We start from the raw sequence: 21,659 nt of genomic DNA, 5'->3' as shown, positions 1-21,659 counted from the left end.
AATCATAGTGGGAAAAAGTGGACAGCAGATAACATTAAGGATAATTGCAGATTTTAGATACATAAAGGAAAAAGAGTAATCAGGAAAAAAAAAGACTCCTCGGAAATCATTTTTTCTTAAATTCCTCTTCCTTCAGACAATCTTACGGAGCCACAAGAGAAGGAAAAGGCCCCTAAAGAGTACTTCTGCTCTGTTTTTTATCATGGAGAAAGACATGAGGAACTTGGGGCAGTCAATAGTAGTGTCTTGAGAAGTCAGTTTTACAGTTGAGTTACACAAAAGCCTGATGCATATGAAGGTAGACAAATCTCCTGAGCCTGATCAGATATATCCAAGGACACCATGGGAAGCTGAAAGGAAATTACAGGTGTTCGAGTGGAAATTTATGAGTCGTCATTAAGTACAGGTGAGGTGCTGGAGGTGGGCAAATATTATCATGCTACTCAAGATAGGCTGTGGGAAAAAGCCTGGGAACTGCAGGCAAGGGAGTCTAACATCTGTGGTCAGTAAGTTACTTGAAAACATTCTGAGGGAGAAGATATATGCATGCACGTGGGTGGACAAAAACTGATTAGGGAGATTCAGGAAGTAGCACATATGGCCTGAAAAATCTGAATGAGATTATTGAAGATGTGACTGAAAAGGTTGATGAGGACAGAGTTGTAGATTTCAGCATGGCAGTTGATAAGATTCCACACAGCAGCTGCTCTGGAACTTTACATCACTTGAGGTCTAAAGTAACAGCAGAAAGGATAGATAATTGGCTTTATGGAAGAAAGTAGGAAGATTATTTTTCAGACTGAGGCCTTCAACTCAGGGTTTGGTGCTGGCCCATTGCTATTTGTCATCAAAATCAATGTACATAACAAGATCAGCAAGTTTATGATTGACACTGATGTGCCTGATATTGTAGATAGTGAAGAGGTTGCCAAAGATTACAGTGGGATCTTGATCGGCTGGCTAGGTGAGCAGAGGAATAGTTGATGGAATTTTTATTCCAAAAAATGCGAGGTGTTGCATTTTGGGAAGACTAATATGGGTAGGACCAACACAGGTAGGGATCTGGCAGAGGAATCATGGGAGTTCAGGCACATAGTACCTTGAAAGTGGCATTACAGGTAGGTATTGTGGCTTTTGGCACATTGGCCTTCATCAATCTGCATAATGAGTAAGAAATTGGGAGGTCATGTTGCACTTGTAAAAGATGTTGCTGCGGCTACAATTGGAGAATTGTGTTCAGTTTTAGACACCATGTACCAGGAAAGATGTTGTCAAGTTGGAGAGGGAACATAAAAATTTTACGAGGATGTTGTCAGAGTTTGGGGGGTGCCTGAGCTAAGGGAGAAGTTGACCAGACTAGGGCTTTATTCCTTGAAGCATAGGAGGATAAGGGGTGATTCCTTAGAGATGTTCAAGATCATGGGAGGAATAGATCAGATGAACAGAGTAGGGAAAATCAATAACCACAGGCCAGAGGTTTAAGTTGAGGGGTAGTGATTTAATAGAACCTGAGGGTTTTTTTTTACAGAAGACATTGAATATATGCAACAGGTTGCTGGTTGGCGCAGGTACTAATGCAATATTTGGCGGGGTATGGGCCTAATACAAGACGGTGGGACTTATGTAGGTGGGATATTTTGGTCAGCATGGATGTGGGGTCAAAGAGCATGTTTACACAATGCATGACTCCATGACTATCCAATCCTGCATTTCTCTCCTACCTGCTTATCTGTGTCCATCTATGGTCTCTTGACTGTTGGCCTATGCTCTTCCCTCTGCCCCTTTTCCCTCCTCCCCCACCAGCCAGGTTGAGCTCGATTGAGCTCCTGTCGAATGTTGACATAATATTGGCTTTAAAACACAGACAAGAAGTGTAATGGGCTTCTCATGGCCACATTAAGTCACTTGATTTCATCCTATCAGATATGTTGCCTTTGTCCTATTCATCCTCCCCCATCTTCCCTGCCTCTGAAAACAAAATTGTTTTTTTTCTCTTTTCTTCTTCTGACAAAGGATCTCAGAACCAAACATTGAGTTTCTCTTTTCACAGATGCCGCCCAACCTGCTGAATGTTTCCATTATTTTCTGTTTTTTCAAATTTCCATCATTTGCATTTTTAAAATTTTCATTTACTGTGAAAGGATTGCTGATGTCCTTTTTCATGACGAGTTTATTTCTGTAAATGTGAATTCAATGTTTCTCTCCAAAGTTTCTTGCATGTTTTTATTAACATCAAACATCATTTGTGCTGTGGTGATATTTCAAGAACTGAAATTAGAAATAATGTTGGTGTTTGATGATGTTCAGGACATTAAGATTTCCAAAATGTTTGTTCATATATTTCCCATTGATTTCAATACAGTTTAACTTTCTAATCAATTTAGTAGTTTCCTTGGTTTGACACAATGGGATTCAAGACTCAGGGAGAGAAATTAATTTTTGGTTGCAGATTCTAAACCATTGCTAAGATATGGGCTGCTAGTTTTATTCAGCTCTGCACATTGTTTAAATAGAAAGGAATGCATGGAGGTCAGTACAATTGACAGCCAATACTTTCATGTGCATTTAATGCTGAAAGCCAAAGGCAAATTCCACTCCCTCTCCACTTGTTCAGATGAAGTGTTCAGATTAGTGGTGGAAGGATAACATTGCATAGGTGTAATTTATATCATTCTATCATTATACTTTCACCTGTGCATGATGGTAGCAGGGAAATTAAGATTGTGGGGAGAGGGATGTTGAAAAGAATAATGGGGATTTAGAGTCAATGCACAGGTTAAAGATGCCAAGGTTAGTTTCTAAGAAATGGGGCTTGGTGTGGGATAGTGAACCACAACAGAGATATGAATGTGTTGCTCCTTGTGTACGTTGGACCCTGGAACACCATCTGGGAGAGGCTATGACAAAATAAACTAATAAAAGGTATGTATGAGTCTCAACAGGATTCAGATTTAGCAGGGAGACAAATTGGCTCTTTATAGAATTGGAAACATGTAGAATTGGTGATGGATGTGTTGTGGTGTTTAAGAAAACAAATCACTGTAGGACAGGATTAAATAATATGCAAAAATATTAACCACTGGTTTCAGTTTGTGCAAGGAGAAAAAGATCAGGGAGAAGCCTTTGTAATTTTCAGGGGAAGCTAAATAAAGGTTCAATCTTGCCCAAACTTTAGCAGACAATTCATCGTATTTTATTAATTACTTGTGATCTTGTGTTAATGTTGTCAAGAAAGATTTAAGCAAAAGGGTTCAAAAATGTAATCTTGGGGCATGACAGTGTGCAGGTAAGAAGTCGTGACTGTAGATGTTGTGGTGAGACTGAGGCAGGTCAAAGTCAAACGTTGATGGGCCAAGGTTGCAAACAGCTTCCATCCAAGAATACCATACTGAGAGCTGTTGAAAAAATAGTTATGAAAAGTTTGCAAAATGTTGTTTTTTCACTTGTGCAAAAACAATGGAAGGAAAATTGAAAAGCAAAAAAAAATTACAGAAGTTGGAAATCTACAATAAAATCTGGAAGTGATAGAGCTATTCAATAGGTCAGACAATGTCTATGGAGAGAGAATCAGTTATCGTTTCAGGTCAGTTATCTTTCACCAGAATTAGAAGGAATTTTAAAAGATGATCAAAGTAAAATGAGCATGAAAATGTCATACTCGAGATACATAGGAAAAACATTTAGGAGATTGTGCACATACAGGAAAAGTTATGGTGGACAATGAAGCACTTTTTATGGGCAACAATGAAAAATATGCAACAGCTTTGTAAAAGGAATAATTACCATGTTACCAAACACTGGATGAGGGGCTAAATCAGGAGGGTAACTGAGAGAGTAAAGGATGGAACTGCTTGGGGTAATTTGATAAAGACAGAGAGTCATGGGAAGGGAGCTGAGGTAAAACAGGGGCTTTAAAGTATTGAGCTGATGGCTTCAATTGCAGAGGAAGATTATTAAATCCAGATGCAATGGAGATCACTTGGTTCTCACCCTTTACTTCACCACTTCCATGTGATCCCACCACAAGTCACATTTTCCCTTCTCCCACATTTCAGCTTTCCAATGGGACCAATCTCTTCATGGCTGTCTGCTCCCTTCCCATCCACTCCCACTTTTTCCTGCAGTCATATGAGGTATAGCATAAAAAATGAGAGAGGTTCAACTGTGATCTCTTCCATTTGGTGTTTGTGATGTGGCCTCCTCTACATAGACTAGCCAACTGTTTTGCAATGGTCAAGTTGAACTTCCGATTGTATGTCATTTTAGTTCTCCTTCCCACTTTACACCAACCTGTCTGTCCTGGGCCTTCTCCATTGCTACGGAGAGGCCCAAATGCAAACTGGAAGAACAACATCTCTTATTCTGCTTCAGTAGCTTACAACCCATTGAGATGAGCATTGATTTTGCCAATTATCAGGCAACAGGCTCCAATAGCTCAGTGGTCTTGTAAATTTCTACAGATGTGCAGTTGAAAGTGTGTTGACCAGTGGCATCACGGTCTGGTATGGAGACACCAATACCCTAGAGCAGAAAGCCCTGCAAAAGGTAATGGACACTGCCAGGACATCACAGGAAAAACCCTCCCCACCATTGAGAACATCTGCAGGGATTATATATACCACATGTATTGTTTATTAATATATATAATTCATTATTAATCAAAAATGTAATTGTGGTTTAAAAATTTTAAAATAAAATATTCAAAAAAAGAGAACATCTGCAGGGAATGCTGTTGGCAGAGAGCAGCAGCAGCAATCATCAAGGATCGACACCACCCAGCACAAGCTTTGTTCTCATTGCTACCATTAGGAAAGAGATATAGGTGCCACCACATTCAGGGGAACATCTGCTACCCCTCCACCACTCTTCAACAATAAACTCAATCAGGGACTAATTTAAGGACTCTTACTTTTGCATTTTTTTTCTCTATATTGCACAGTTAGTTTGTTATATTTCTTTACTTGGTTACATGTACATTGTGTAGTTTTTTTGCACTACCAATAAGTAGTAAATCGCCTACAGGAAAAAAATCTCAGGGTTGTATGCCATGTATGTAATCTGACAATAAATCTAATCTAAATTTTAAAAAATTTATTCACAAGATATGCATGTCACATGCAATGCCGTCACTATTGTCCATCCTTTGTATCCCTGAAATGAGGGCAAAATTAAGAGTCAATTACATTTGGTGGATCTGCAATCACATATAGTCTAGACTGGGGTTGACCGACAGATCTCCTCATCTAGAAGACATAAGTGAATTACAAATTGTTTTTCACATTATAGCAGTGGTTTCTTGGTCACTGTTAATAAGATTAATTTTTTTTTCAAATTCAATTGTAAATACACAATTTTAAATCTCCATTCCACTGTTGTGAGATTGGAATGTGACATTGAATTTATGGTTCATCTTCTGGTTACTAGAAAAATGACTTAACCATTATGCCACAACAAACTGCAACGAGATTACATTACATAGTGTTTAAAATGTTTCAGAATGCCCCAAGTCTATAAAATATATCAATGAAAGTGTAAAGCTGGGTAGGTGGAAAGCTTCAAGGTGTCCTTCACCAAATAATTTGACTCCAGCTATCTTTTACACTATCTTCAATCATTTTTAAAGGAGTCGTGCTGTTTTCTCACACAACTTCGAGCATCCAACAGGGCGATATAAATTAAGAGTTCAAAACACATCAGTACTATGCCTGAATGAAATCTGCCCTCTGTCTAGTCTTCTGGCTTACATAATCTTAGAAATCATCAGGTCAAGTGAATCTGCCTCAATCTCCAAACTTTTATGGGGAATTACAGGGAAGAAGTAGGCTGGTGCTGGGATTCTAAATAATGTTTCTCCTAGACTTAGAGAAAGAGAAAGTCGATGAAAGAAAGAATAAACCAATTAAACCATTCTATATCTGGCATTAATAATTGATGTCACATTATCAGAGCATAGTTTTAAATAACATTGTTCTTGAATTCCCCCCCCACCCACCCCCCGAGTCCATCTCCCACCTTTCCCTCAATTTGTGCAAGCCCGGTTTCGGGCTATTGCTCTGCAATAGGAAATACATTTACTGGTGATCCCCTTAGGTAGAGGAGCCCCCATGTCACTACACATTGGCAAGGCCAGGGCTGGTCCAAAACTATATCTTAAAAAAAAACTAGCAGAAGAAAGTTCTATTTGACCAATCATATCTATTTTGTAGCTGTTCAAATGGCAGAATTGTTCATAACAAATTGTTCATAACAATTCTCAATACATTTGATCCCTTTACAGTGCCAAGTGTTCAGGATTTTATTTCCTAATATCACTGGTATCAACTCATTTTGATACAAGGGTGTTTTTGAAGATAACCCTTGTTTTAGACTTATACATTTATAAATTTGATGCCATATCCACATTATGTGTTTTAGAATAGGGTTATCAGTCTTTCCAGACAACAATTTAATATTCCATTTGTAAATGAAATCTTCTGCTATCTTCTCACCCACCATCTGCAGGTATAGATTGGTACAATACAATTTTATGCACCAATTATGCCTTACACTGCAAAAATTACATGGTTTAAAATCTGAAATTCCAGACTCATGTTTTACGTGTGGTATAGAGGTTGGATCATTTATACATTCAACCTGGCTATATGTGAAAGTAAGATCCTTTTGGAATGACTTGGCAGAAATTCTGACAAAAATTACAGAAGTGGATTTTCCATTGGAACTAGAACTGTATTTATTGAGCATCTTATGGTTATTGGCACAAAACTATCAAATAGCTTGTGAGGATTGGACTAGCGGCAGCCAGGAGATGTCTAGCTGTTAACACTGAAGTCTGATTCTTCCCCCCCCCACCCCACCCCACTGCCTCCCCCTACTCATCACTCGCTGGAAGATGGAGATGAAAAGTTGTGCCCCCCTGGAAAGGATAACAATCTTAGAAATAAATACAACCCGTTTGTTAAGATATAGCACCCTTAAATGAATTATACTGGCTTAAGGATATAATTAACTTTCCCCAAGAAGGTTTAAATGATATAGTTAGGCAATAGATCAAGATATTGCATGCTCAAACACCTCCCTTTTTTTAAATGTTAGCAGTTGGGTGTGAGATTTGGGCTTGGAAAAATTAAAATAAAATATTCAAATTAAAAAAATTAAACGCTAATCTAGGTGGAGTGAACCAAGAAAGCCTACACACATCATTTGATCTTGCCTTTGACCCAGTGTCATCGACGACTCACTCTCCAGATTTACCTCCTATGCCAACGTTAAAGCTAACGACCTTGGTACATCATTTTAAATCAAAAGCGGGATCTTGCCTGATGACAGAACAATTGTCCACTTCACCATTTGATTATCACCCCCCACCCCAACAACACCACCACCACTAACCATCCAACCAATCAATCATATAGGTGGATGCCGCAAAGAGAACAAGCCACGTGTCCCCCACACAGAGACACGTCCCGGGCCGGGCCGCCGCCCAATGCCCCGGGCTCCCAACATCCGGACTCCCAGCCACCCAATCAGCGGCCTCCTTTGCCTTCACGTAATTAGTGACTGTCGATCCATTTCCACCCCCAACCCCTGGCCGGGGAGGAGGCGAGAAAGAGCCTTAAATCTGTGAAATATCGAAATGAATTTTAAAAAGTGACGCCGGTTGAATCGACGGAGCCGAAATAAAGTGCTTCGAATGAGACACCTCACCTCTCCTTCCCTAAGGTCGGGCACGTCACCTCGCGACGAGGGGGACGTGTCGCCGCACGTTTCACGACAGCCGTAAAGGGGCGCAGAGGGCTATAAAAGGCGTTGCGAGCGCATGTGTGCGTAGTGTGGGCTTTTGTGTGAGCGGGGAAGGGCGGAGAGCTGCAGATAGGCTGGCTGTGGACAGCTCGAGCAGGGCACCCAATACCCCCCCCCACCTCTTCCTTTCTAATTCTGACCACGGGGGGGGTTTATCCTGAGGTTAATCAAAAATAAGTTGGCACCAGTGCGGAGGGGAGAGCATTGAAGTGGACAATACACCCCTATATTTGTGGGCGAGAGTTTGCTTCATCCCTGCAACCAAAAAAATCTTAGCGTGGGAGTTAATGGGGGCGGGGGGAAAGGCAGCGAGAGGGTTTAGTGTTCGCTTTTAATGATACTGAATTTTTGGGGGAGGGGGGCGAGACGGACTCACGGAGTTGAGAGCCAAGGTTGGGGAAAACATTTCGTGGAAGTGTCACCAAAGGGGGACTTTTATTAATCGGCGGAAGTTTTGTTTCTCTCTGTACTGGGAGAGGCGAGACCGGAGCGGCCGCCGCCTTTTGCTACTCAGCGAGCCGGGGCTTCGGCCAGCTTTGCCGGGGCTCAAGCTCCTCGCCTTCTCTCCCCTCCTCCCGAGGGATGCTTTGTTTTGCGGTGCCCGTCTGAGGGGGAAAAAAAAATCCCCAATCACCATGAGCATGGCCAACGACACATACGCATTTGTAAAAGACATTAAGCCAGGAATGAAAAATTTAAATGTCGTCTTTATTGTTCTGGAAATAGGTAAGTTAGGTAGGAACAAGAGTAAGTTGTTTTAATCGTTTTGAAATGATGGCAATCAAATAAGTTTCTGTAAAGACCCAAAGGCACCGTGGTCATGGAGGGTTTTTTAAAAAAGTCACTTGGAAGTGACCCCAGCCCTTTTAAAGTGCCAGTGAGGCGCAGGTCAGTTTCTTGTGAGAACGGCACCTCCAATGTGCTTTCATTGTGAGTTTGACTTCTGGGGCCGTGGAGTGTCCCCACTTCTCTGCCGATTTATCAATGTGCGCTGCTGGAACTAATTATAGTTTGTTTTTTATTCACCACGCAGGTCGAGTTACCAAAACTAAAGATGGACATGAAGTGAGATCGTGCAAAGTAGCCGATAAAACTGGCAGCATCACAATTTCAGTTTGGGATGAGGTTGGAGGTCTCATACAGCCCGGGGATATCATTCGCTTGACGAGAGGGTACGTCGAATATGGTCAGCGAGCGGGCTTGGTGACCCATTTAAACGCGAACCTGAGTAATGACCACTAGCCAATTTCATTATTTTGAATGTGCAAGTTAAAATAGTCGCAAAGGTCACCTCGGGGGAACTGCACAAAGTGCTTTTTTTGGGGGGGGGGGGGACGACAATCACGCCATTGATAAATCCTGTCCCACTTTAATAAAGAGGATTTCGGTTAGAGTTAGTCATAGATTGAGGTTAAATAATAACGCCTATAAATGAATTCAGGGTTACAAGAGTCCTGATTTTTACACCAATGAAAATTGCATTTGAAAGTGTTTGGGCAATTCAACACTTGTACCATCTTGTTTAAGTTGCTGGTGGAACTTCAGCTGATAGCAAGAAAGCTGGTGGATGCCCTCTTGTTTTGTTACCCTATCTTGGGACTGATGCTTTTAGCATCACGTGAGTGTTCGCAGACTGCGACTCTCAGCCGACCCATTCAGTTGTGAACGGAAATGAGTCTCTGACTCTTGAATGGTTTATACTTCGACTGGCCACTGAGGTGAATTTAATCCTCTGGGTACGATTGTTTTAGTGAACCACTGAATGGTGTTGCTGAACCATTTTAAGAGCTATATGCTAACATCCTATGAGATCTTGACTTCAAATCAAACCCTCTTAGCTTCCTTTTGTGTTCCCAAACTCTTTTAGCTTGAATCTCCTCCAAGGTGTACAGCATTCTGACATGGAAATGCATTGCCATTCCTTCATTGTCTGTCAGTGGAAGTAAATCTTTGAATGCTCTATCCAACTGTGGTGGGAGAACCTTTAATGTTTCAAGGATATTGTACTGTTGGGGTTGAGCATTTTCCATAGTCCTTACAGCACCCTACACTTCCTTTAACACTGCATCAACTCCACAGAATCCTTTCATTTTAGTTTATGCACAAGTATCTGAGGTGTGCTTTATATTGTCTGATTATCCTGCTTTATTGGAGCACATCACAGGTTGGTATTTCCTCATTGACCACGTTTACCATCGTGTAATTTCTTCAGTGTGCTGCAAGCCCTCATCCTGTATTAATGCTCTCCTTGGTGCTACCATCAATTTAGAAATGAGTTCTGAATGTATGCTGATATGTAACTTTGAGTAAAAGCACAAATGCTGTAGGAAATTGGCAGGTCTTGCAGTGTCCATACTGGAGGAACTCACCTGTGTTTTTACAACATAGATATGGGCCCTTTGGCCCAACTAGTCCCTTTTGCCTGCATCTGGCCCATAACCCATGTCCCCACCACCATCTTTTGATTGAGTCCCAAATTTTGCTGGTGAGGAGGGAGGGGCAGCATTTTCGGATTTTCTTCACCTCTGGAGGAGGGAATAGTGCAGAAGTTGCTCTGTATGCTTCTTAAAGCATAAAGGTGCATCTGAAGCCTTGATGGACAACACATTAAAAATTAATTGTAAACAAATGAACCATGCTAAATTGAGAAAGTGACAAAGTAGTAAGGATTTGTGTTAGTTGCTCTGGAAAAACTTGCAACAGACAAAATTGCATGTTGCTTATTTGAGGCTGAGATATTGGTGATGTGTTAAGTTACAACTAAGTTTATTTTGGTTGCCAACTCAAACTGCCTATAGCAAGTTCCTATAGTACTGCAGCCCAGTGGACTAAATTGAATAGCACTGCAAAAGACAATTTGTGGTGTACCTTAGGTGAACTTGTCAATTTGCTCATTAACTGGTGTGACTTGCCCTTTGTTTTTCAAGCAGAATGTGGACCCTTAACTTTCGTATTCAATTGGTGTCTGACATGTATCAAGTCTTGGATGGACAAGAACTTCCTCTTTTGCCTAGATGGAAGCCATCCAATTTTTGTCCTGCCTCCCAAGTCCTTGTATGAAAGAATGTATATTCTGCTCTTGTAAACTGATCTACTTCTTTCTTTATCTAGGCAGTCTCATTCTGAACATCAAAATTGTTTATCACCATCCAAAACAAATCTTTCCTTTAGGTTCTTGTAACTTTTTGCCCCTGATTTAATTTCTCCTTCCCATTCAGAAGATCTACTTGCAGGGTGCTGTGTTAAAGGCAACAAGGCTTTGAGTTAGAATGGTGGATATTCAGAATAGTGCTTAAACTGACAAAAGCTCCTGTGTTTAGCTTCACACACAGCTTTTGGACTCTACATTCAGATTCTACAACTGCTAGATTGTGTGGCTAGCTAAGAATACAAACTTGTTTCACATTACATTGAAGAGGAAACTTTCAGATGGCCATTGTATTCAATTCCAAACCCAGGTTCTAGAAATTAAAGAATATTATACCAAATTACTGAATCAACTATTCCTATAACTCAACACAAACCTAATGAAGTTTCTTTCAAATGGAACCATCCACATTGAGTAAAATAAGCTGTGGTATTGTTTATTCTCTGAGACTGGGATTTCTGTGACTGCTTAGGACCTCAACATTTTTCATTATGGATTTATTATTTAAGAAAATTGAAAGACATCAAATCTCTACAAAATGAGATGTTAAAATATAAACCTGTTTTATCAGATACATTTGTAATATGTGTTGCAACTTGAAACTAAGATCTGAATGTATAATTGGGTATTCTGCTACATGAAGTTATTTTCTTTCCAGAAGTTGATCTACATTCTGGTTCATCGCCATCATTGAACATGACTATAAGTAACATTTGTTGCCACTAAAAGCTGAATGTGCATCTCAGACTAATTTGTCAGGATGTCTTGACTTGCTTTATTTCAGCATTAGAATTAAATTTGGCCTAAGTTTCTAGTGTTCAGTATTAGATGAATTTGAGCTGTTTGCATCAATATGCAAAGGCATTGGGCATTGCATCTGAGAGAGCTTTTCAGATAGAATGCGTAGATCGATATTTGTTTTGAAGTAGCTTGTAGGAATCACTCCCAGGGACTGGCACCTGAACAACATGGAGTATTACATTTTTTTGCCTATCATTGCTACTAAACTCGTGGCTTTCAGATGGAAAGTAATTAATGAGATGAAAGCATTGTGGTTAAGCAGGACAAATTGACCTTCATGAATGTCCAAAACATTTTTGATTACATGGTCTTGATTCTGGTGAATAAAGGCTTATCCTTCCTGATCATGAATAAGGCACACTGGTCACTCAGAGTTATCAACCAGTTTCATTTTGCAACTCCTCACTTCACTTTCCTCTGGAAAGTGACTTTGTGTTCTCGGAAAGCTTGCCAATTCACAAGCTTCTTTCCTGTAACCAATCTGTAGAATGGTAAATACAATTGTTTTACACTCTTGGCCTGAATTCAGGGGAAGCCTGTGGTAGCATGTAACTCTGGGTGGGAGAAGCAGGAAATAATTATTCCTGACGTCACTGAGTGTGGTTTACTTGCTGCATTGTATTACAAATCACATGGTTTCCTCTTGCTGTTTTGCAATTTGACACATTTGTCTTGAATGCACTTTTAGCAGCTTTTCTTGGCCAGAAAGGAAAATAATTTTCTTTGTGATGGATGAAGAATAATTTTGTTTCTCTAGTTTAAGTCCCATATGGTTGATTTTTCTTTTGACACCAGAGCTTCATTTTACTTATTAATATTTTTCCTATACCACCAGAGATGGGTGGGAGGAGTTGCCATACACTGTGTTGCTTGTCCTTAAGTTGCAATTCCACAGTTCCTTTGTAAGTAGTTAGTGAGAATGATTACTATTGATTTGGGTATATGTATTAAAATTTATGGCCAAACTGCAGATTAACTCTGGAAAACCCAATGAATGATGAGATTTAAGGTAAAATGTGCAAAAAAAAAAAAAAACATTTATGATGTATTGGCCTCGATGTTTTTGTTCATTCATGGGATGTGGAAATTCCTGGCCATGGTGGCAAACTTGTTAAATGTCTCTGAACTAAGTTGCTTGCTAAGTCATAAGAATATACCCTATTACTGGGGCTCTGGTTCATGCATAGGTTAAACAGCAAAGGAAGGCAGACTTTCATTCCTGAAGAATATCCATAGACTAGACAGGTTTTTGTAACAATCTGGGGATTTGTTACTCCTATTTTTGATGCTAGGATTGACGTAACTTGGTTTCCATGGTGGAGTTTGAATGTCTAAAGATCAGCAGTTCAGCCCTCTGGATACTGCTTCATTAATGTAACCACTGTGTTACAATGACCTAATTTTGCATCTCTCATCACTGCAGTATGGATCTGATTCCCATCATGAGTGTGGCCTGACATTGCCTTCTAAATCCTGCAGTTTAACTGTTTGACACTCTCATTCTGGAGCACAGCAAGGCTACCATATAAGGAACAAAAAAATATCCTTGGCTCTCCTGAAATGAAGTGGCAATAACTTCTCATGTGATGGCTCAATTATTAAAATGGCAGAACTGAAAGGTGAAAGCAAACTTCATTTTGATAGCTTGTTTTAAATGAGATGTTTGGAACTTTAAAGGTGTGTGCTCTAATTGTTGATTTTTGACCCCTGTGATTGAAATTGAACGTGTGAATGATTGAAGGGTGCACGTTGGACCATTTGCTACGTTCTAAAGGGAGAGGTATAAAGATTTCACAGCAATTGCCACGTGGCCCAAATCCAGCAACGGCAAGTTCCTTAACTAGAACTTGTTTACTCTGAACCTTGACTAGTTTCTGAATCTCTCATTTCTCAAATGTTTATCCATTTCCTTTAAACTGTACATTTGCTTATTTAAGTTTTTATGTTCTGGGAAGAAGGAGTCCAAGTCTGTTCTTTACATTATTGGATATTAAATGTTCCCTGTTGCCAGCATTGCATTCTCCACTTGACCTGTATGGTATCCATTCAATGCCCAAGGTTTTTTAAAAAAGTAGTTTTCAGAGGTCCCATTTGCAACAACTTTTGCTGGTGTATTTTAAATCCTCTGGTTTTGCTAAGCTGTAGGCTTCACGGGAAAGACTAAAATGTTTAAAGTCCTTGAAAAGGTTTGTAAGTGAACGTGCAGGTTTGAAAATAGTGAAATCAAATCTTTAAACTGTTAGTTATATTTTTTTAAGAGTACTAAATCCTCTGTAACTAGAGCATCTTTGACAAGTGGGGGTGGGGAGAGTGCATTGGGATGGCTTGATTTAAGTCACCTCCAAATGAGTGGTGTGCTGCTTAACCACAAATGAAAAGGCTGTTCAAGTAAAAAGGTGTTGTTAACCATTGCCCATACTTGAAATTTAGACTTTCTCTCCTAACAAAATATTCCAAGTTTATAAACAAATCTTATAGATGTTGGTAATTATGTGGCTCTTGGTACTAGTTGTGTAAGGGAATTTTTAGGAGTGAAAACAGGCCTGTTCTGTGAAGTGGTGCAGGTTTCTTGGACTAGATTATCCTGCCATCATGTGGCAGAAAGAGGGAAGTGTGTGTATATATAACTAATGACATGAATGAAAAATGCCTCATTTCAGTATAACACACAACGAGTTATCAAAATGAGGTAATGATTCCCCTAGTTCAATTTCTATACATGTGCCACATATACCTTTTAAATGAAAAGTCAATCATTTAATATAGAATCATATAACTAATTAATTGATCTGCTCCATGACCTTTTTCAGTTATGCCTCAATGTGGAAAAATTGCCTGACGCTATATACAGGAAGAGGAGGTGATCTTCAAAAAATTGGAGAGTAAGTACGACACAAGGAATTCCCAGGGAAATAGTTTCCATAGCATCACTCCAGTGTCCTTTGGGAATAATGAGAACAATATCAAATTTAAGATGTACTCCAGTCTAATAGCCTAATTATTGCCTGCATAATGACCACTTGGGCAAAATGTCAGGTATCTGATTTTTCTGAGAGGTTGTATGCTAATAGATTTGGTATCATTAACAAAAGAAAAAAAATTGGGAAGAGAGGGATGCTTTGGATGTTTCAGTGCATCTATGGCAACAGCACACCTACTGATTGAGGGTTGCTATGAGGTTTTTTGCAGAATGAAATGAGCTTAATCACTGGTTCATTGCCCATGTGATTAAAGTTAACTGTTCTTGGCAAATGAACTGGGATCTATTAATACATCAACTACAAGCAGGAATTTGTACAGTATCTGCATCTTGATTACCATCACAGCACAACACATAGAATGATTTCTCAGCACAGGAGACCATTCAGCAAATGTTCTTTTCACCAGAATAATATACTTGTTCCAACCCCTGCTCTGTGGTCTTGCAGTTTTTTTTCTTAAATATATGCCACACATCTTGAAGCCACCACAAAAACTGCCTCCATCAAATCTGTAGATCGCAGTCACACTTCTCTTCCCTTTGATAGCTGTGATTTCTCATCACAGCCCGCAACTACATTCCAATACCCTCATGTCCTTCTATTAAAGAATTGACTTGAACACAAAACTCCAAAAAGTGGCTGGACCACTTTTTAAAAAAAAAGTTCAGCATGTCTTCCCTGCATTTGTGCTCCATCTCTATTGAGGGTTAATTATGCACCACTTTCTCAACCAGCATCACTACTTCCAATCTTTCATGCACTCATCTGCCCAGGTCCCTCTGCTTCTGAGCCACTTTTGCAATGACATCCTTTATTCAGTATGTTCTTGTTCTCCTTCAACCAAAATTCTTCAGTCTATTTTTCAGTATCAAGCTTTCCCCTGCCATGTATCTGCAAATTTTGCCAGCCTGTTTATCATCCTGTTGCAATTGGTCATTGTCTTTGCAGTTCTAATGCTGCCCTATTTTGTCATCTGGAAATTTAGATATTGTGGTTTGCACAATAGGTCATTATTTATTTTGGCAGTGGTTGTAGCACTGATTCCTGATTTAATTCTAATTTTGCCATCAATTGTGACTTTAATTCTAAATTTATGGCTGATTGACTTTCTCCTCCTGTTGGCGGATGTGTGGAACATCATTTGAATTGGGTTGTTCACCCTGCCCCCAGGTGGTGTCAAATTATCATTACAAGGAGAAAGTTTTCAGCCTAAACAACCAATAACATGACTGATAAAATATGGCATTTGACTTTATAGGAATACTGATTTTGAACCTTTCATCTTTTTCCTGTGTAAAAAAAAAAAAAAAAAAAAAATTGGTAATGGGAAAATTGGTTTTTATATGGCCTCAATATTAAAATGTTTTGTTTCACATGCATCTGTATTTAATATATCTGATCATTATGCTGCTATTTCTATATTGTGTATCTTTTTTTATTTGGTTTGGAGGAGCTAAACAGCAAGTGAGAAGTGTACAGCAGCATGCAATTTGTTTTAAAGTAAAATGTACCTGGCCATGATGCAGAGTGGGGCAGTTAGCAGCTTTTGTGATCCCAGGCAAGGACTTGGCTGATAATGATGGCTTTGAAATTCCTTGCACTTCCCTCATTCTTTATGCAACTAAATGTTATTCAAATTAAAGGTGAACATAGGGCTTTAAAAGGAGTGTGTAACATTTTAATATTTTCTTTTTGCTGTTAGGTTTTGTATGGTATATTCAGAAGTACCCAACTTTAGTGAACCAAATCCAGATTACCTCAACCAGATGAACCAAACAAACAAAGTTGTAAGTGTTGGGAGAGCTGATAGCATGTGATTTATTGTCATAAACTTGGAGTTTATTTCAATTAAAAATCAACTAATTTTACTATGGAAGTTTTATTCCTCATTGTCCATGTGGTTCTACCCTTTCATTTGCTATTTAACTGTTTTATCAAGGCACAAAGTGAACATAGAAACAATTCCCCTCCTAGTCAGCTGGCTACAAATGGACAAATGCAAACAGGTAAGATGGTATTGTAAATGAATTTTGTTCCCTTTCATTTAGATGCTTCAAATTTCATTTGGAACTGAATGAGATTGGTTCTATAGAAAAACTGGTTATTTGCCCTAAAATATTTATTTTACTTTAACGATCCACCTTGGCCAAATTATGAAAAGTGTGCTATTTTAACATTTTTTATAACGCGTCATTCCACCTTCTATCTGCTTTAACTGTAATTGTTTACCTATTGCCAATATATTGTGGCTTGGAAATGATTATTTTCCTTAATAGAGACCAGTATGACTTGACTACACATTCTTAGTTTCAATTCTTTGTCCCACCTCGCGTTCTGAGGGTAGTATTACAGTTGTCTCAGAATCTCAAACTGGTGAATGGTACTACATATCTCAAGGTCTTCATAAACCATTTTGTGGGGACAAAGTTGCGTCAAGTATGTCTTTTAATGCTGGAAAAAAGACAACGACCAGCCAAAATTTCTTCTTGAGGACAGCCAAAATTTTTTTTTATATAGAAATGTTATCTGACTTGTTGGAATTCTTTTGAGGGTTGATGAAGGTAATGTAGTAGATGTGGTGTCGAAGTGTTTTGGATATGCTCAATTGAAAAGTAATGACAGACATTAGCTGAAATACCATCCACATTTATCAGCATCTCTCATCCAAAGGAGACCATCGAAGGAGTAGTTTTTTTGGGACTGAAGAAAGTCAATTACATGGGAGGGGGGTGGGGTTGGGAGAGTGAAAGAAGCCAACGTGGTTATCTTTGCAGTTACAAAGGTTAAAGCAGATGCAAGTGTTCATAAATGAGTATTGATAAAGTTAACAAGGCAAATGTACTCTTGTCAAATAGATGGTGTAATTAATTGGTTGAAAAATTTGTGTAGGTGCGAAGCTTAAAAGGATCGATTCTGAGCACTCTGAGGGTTTTCAACACATTTGGGAACGGTTTAAACTCTTTGAAGACCAAGTTGCACAATGTATAGGTTTAATTGGGCAGCATTGTCAAAAAATGGTTGAGTAATGTTCTTCTCTGCTAATAGGTTCTATTGAGGGAAGGGGAATCAGATTTCAGTAGTTATACCTGCTTTGCCCCAGTGTTGGTGATTGATTTTAATCAAGCTGTCAATATTGGGCTGGGTGTGAAAGGCTGAAACATGAATGGTAGCAGGACACCATAACTCTTAGTGCTGACATCTCACTGTTCCAGGGACCAAGCATCAATCCTGGCCTTCGGCACTGTTTCTGTGGAGTTTGGACATTTTCCCCAAAATTCTGTGCTTTTCTGCTAGGGTGCTCTGATTTTCTTCATCTCAAATATGTGCTGGTAGATTAATTGTCTCCTACACATTTCCCTTAATATGGGTGCAAAAACAGAAATATAAGCCTACAGGAAAATGAAAGGATGGGAGATTAGGGTTGCTCTTCTGGGAGCTGGTATGGACCCAATGAGCTGAGTGGTTTCCTGTAATACAAGAAATTGTTGCCAGATCATGGTGTAGAAGTTTTATGTAAGTTTATCTCAAGAAGACCTGGTGCATTTTTTTGACTTGGCAACACTGAGTAAAGCACCATGTCTCACTTTGAGAAACAGTGTACAAAATACATCTGTTGTAAATCTTGATTCTATGTAATAAATGCTCCTAGTTGATTGCTTTCTACCTTCAGACAGACCATGGTTAATTTTTGAATGTTAAAACTATAGAGATATGGAAAGTCGTTCCAGTTTCCTATTAACTTTGCATAAGGCCCAAAGGTAAATAATTTATTTGGCTTCCACAAAAGTTACAGCAGGAATAACTATACAGCAATTTTGTTGCATGTTAACATCTGCTGATCATATTAAGATTTCTACCTGGCCTTCAACTACTTGAGTCTGTGCTCAAGATTGACTGTTTGGTACGGTTGAAGACTGGAACCAAACAGTTAAGCAAATTTTTGCTGTGATTATTTTGAAGTTTTCTTGATGAAAACTGATCATTTCTGAAAATGCCAAATCAAGCAGAATTGAGCCTTTTTTATTTCCTGTCACAAGGAAGTGGGGGGGAGGTGCAAAGTGAGCACAAGTTTGGCACAGTCTTAAATGAGATTTTGGAGATGAAATTTCCTTGGAATTGGATCTTTATTCACCTTGAGTGGAAATTGTTGGGAATATTGAAGTGACATCTCTAAATGACCACATTTACAATGCCAAACAATTGAATAAATGCTAACAATTTTGCGAGTTTGTACTTCTACCCATCATGCTTTGAGTAGCATTGCTCACCATCAAACCAAGATGCAGACTTTTTCTATGCCAAGCAAAGTGCATCCAGTGAATGACTTTGACTCCTTTTGTGAGACTCCATAAATCTTGGTTTCAACTTGCCAATTAGTTAAAATTAAAACAGGTGAGCTATGCAAGTTAAATCATTCATCCATGCTTTTAGGCTTGTACCACACCTGAGGTCAAACGTGGTAAGATCTTCAAATGATTGAACGTTTTCTTGCTGCTACTTCCTAATTTAATGTTGAACTGCCATAAAAGATTTATTTTTATAGTGGATTAATCAGCATGGCTTGTGACCAGGATGAATGCAACTTGTATTTAAGGCTTTTACTTGTACGTGATGTTGTGACCTGAATGTAATATTTGTTTTGATATAGAAAAACATTAATGTCAAAGGTTTCGATCATTTTTGTTTAGGAAATGGCTCACAAAGTGTGCCATTGCTGGGGGGACACCCCTCATCAAGCAATAACTACCAGCAACAACACAACCCTAACTTTACAGGTGGTGGAAGAAACAATGGACGTGGACCAATAGTTCAGCCACAGACGACTCTAGCTCAAGGATCTACACCTGTCGCCACTGTTAGCAATGGAAGAGATCCACGCAGAGCATTTAAAAGATGACCTGTGCCATATGTACATAAAACCTTGTTCAGTTCTGCACCCTACTTGAACCCACTGATGCACTTTTATTTTTTATATAACTTGTTTTTGTTTTAACTCTCCATCGTTTGAGGTGGAGAAACATCTGACTCTAATTGTTGAAGTGTCTTGCAGTCGTGAGGCTGCACAGGACTTCGTACCTTTATGGTCTGGAAATGAGTTGCAAAAGTAGAGGTGCTTGTGTTGAGAGCAGCAGGGAAAAAAATAATTTTAGGTTTAAGACATCAATAAAATGACATTAAATTCCTATAGTGTGCAGTGAAGGGTATTGTGTCACCCATACTATGATCAGAAGTGTTGAATGTAAAAAGTACTCAATTTATTACAAAAGTTTTATTCCTTCTGATTTGCTGTGACATTGGCAGTGAAAATTTATTGGCATTGATCTGTACAGATTGAAGAGTTTGGTTTAATTTAGTCTATTGTCGATTACAACATGTCTCCTTCAGAGGAGAGAAGAAAGTGAATGACCCTGAGCTTGTCTAAGCAATGACTAATGCTGGAAGAATGCAAGATGATTGGGAAGCTCCATTCATCTTAATTGAATGGCCTCTGATATGCTTGAGATGGCTCAAACTGCCACTATACCAAAGTTAGGGACGATGAAGCAAAAGTGTCAGCAAGAACCTTTTTTTAAAAAAAGGTATAGTTCAGAACAAGAGCTGGGTGTCACTTAGCTACAATACACACCACTATGGGGTGACATTTAGCTCTACATCTGTCAAGGACATCAAAACATTTAATTCAAATAAATGCTGCTGGCTGATATGTGCAAGTGCTATTGCATATCAAATAGATCTTTTGCTGATCTGTGTACAAAGCAGAAAGTAATTGAGGAACCGTGTGTTTTACCCTTTACAAAGCTGCAACAATTTTGCTTCCTGCCCAATTTCCTTTTTAATGTTTTGGTTCATTTGAATGCCATCATTGTTCAAATCCTGTTGAACATGTTTGAAAGCTAACACTCAGTACTAATGGACTGCGAGCTGTCATCTTTCAGTTAAACTCAGGCCAAACCTGACTCACCTGAATGTTCAGCTCCAGTTGAAAAGTAGCACTTTTTTTAAAGCAGTGTTATGACCAGAATTTCAGTTCACATTGTTTTAATTGGGCTTGAATGCACCTAGCTTCTCTGCTCACCCATAATACAATTATGACCACAGTCCATAATTGGCTATGAAGAACTGCCACTAGGATGGGAATGCTACTAATTTTTACTTGCCTCTGGAAAAAGTATATAGATAACATGAGGTCCAAATGGTTTGCTTGTCAATATTTTTTCATAAATTAACTTAGAAGGACATAATATGATCAACCTCTTGCCTCAAATAGTATTTATTAATGACCATAGAACAAGAATCCATTGCAAGGCTGGAGTAAATTAGCTTTTGCTTCTTGAATCAACGAGTGAGGCCAAACTGAATAATGGAAAATCACTTTGAGTGTAGCATAATTTAGTGTAAATTGCCAAAAGTAGTTTTAAGAAAGTGATTCTAAGTACCTCAATCATAATCAGTCAATTTGGTGGTTAATTAGTTAGCTCGTGTTGCATCCTGAAATTTGATTTTCCATTCTACTTGTCAGCACTGTATATGGTGCCTCGCTCAAGTGTGTCATCTGGCACTGCCAATGGCAGCTTAATTCTCAGAGCTATACTGAATAGAATTTGCCCATCTAAATTACATGTCCAATCTGCTGAGAGCATTCCTGTTATCACTGAAATCTGCTGCCCACTGAAGGAGCATACAAGTCGAGACTTTACATCTCACCAAGCCAACTGAGGAAAGCTACAGGATTCTAGTATATATTGGAGGTGCCTTTTCTAAGAATCTGCAAATCATTGTGCTTAATGGTGCACGATAAAATGTTAATTACCATGCCATGTACAACTAAACAGGTAATCTTTACAAAGTTGCTTGAACTGAAGTAAATTTGGAACATTTTTATTTGAACAATTTCTTAATGTAATACCAGAGTAAAAAATGTGGATACA

At 39.0% G+C, this 21,659-nt stretch overlaps 1 protein-coding gene and 1 long non-coding RNA gene across 4 annotated transcripts in view; one reads left to right on the top strand and one right to left on the bottom strand.

Moving 5' to 3' along the window:
- The window catches only part of LOC138761827 (uncharacterized), a 17,146-nt gene extending 8,747 nt beyond the window's left edge, over positions 1–8,399 (bottom strand). Inside the window, exon 1 of one of the 3 annotated variants that reach the window (XR_011356536.1) lies at positions 7,705–8,399. This is a non-coding gene — a long non-coding RNA (uncharacterized lncRNA). The other 2 variants (XR_011356537.1, XR_011356538.1) reach the window with 2 other exon arrangements.
- nabp1a (nucleic acid binding protein 1a) lies at positions 8,149–21,659 on the top strand. Its single transcript, XM_069934621.1, has 6 exons — positions 8,149–8,526; positions 8,834–8,972; positions 14,560–14,631; positions 16,433–16,517; positions 16,670–16,736; positions 19,419–21,659. Exons 1-6 carry the CDS (start codon positions 8,436–8,438, stop codon positions 19,625–19,627), a joined length of 663 nt encoding a protein of 220 aa, XP_069790722.1. The 5' UTR covers positions 8,149–8,435; the 3' UTR covers positions 19,628–21,659.

The sequence above is a fragment of the Narcine bancroftii genome, chromosome 4, assembly GCF_036971445.1.
Source record: "Narcine bancroftii isolate sNarBan1 chromosome 4, sNarBan1.hap1, whole genome shotgun sequence".
Lineage (NCBI taxonomy): Eukaryota > Metazoa > Chordata > Chondrichthyes > Torpediniformes > Narcinidae > Narcine > Narcine bancroftii.
Note: the sequence above shows the minus strand (reverse complement) of the source record. Positions and strands in the feature narration are given on the sequence as shown.

Excerpts from the sequence above, each read along its gene's own strand:
- nabp1a (XM_069934621.1), top strand. The coding sequence starts at position 8,436 with ATGAGCATGGCCAACGACACATACGCATTTGTAAAAGACATTAAGCCA. Across the intron at positions 8,527-8,833 it reads CTTTATTGTTCTGGAAATAG|GTCGAGTTACCAAAACTAAA; the intron begins GTAAGTTAGGTA and ends TTCACCACGCAG. Across the intron at positions 16,737-19,418 it reads AAATGGACAAATGCAAACAG|GAAATGGCTCACAAAGTGTG; the intron begins GTAAGATGGTAT and ends ATTTTTGTTTAG.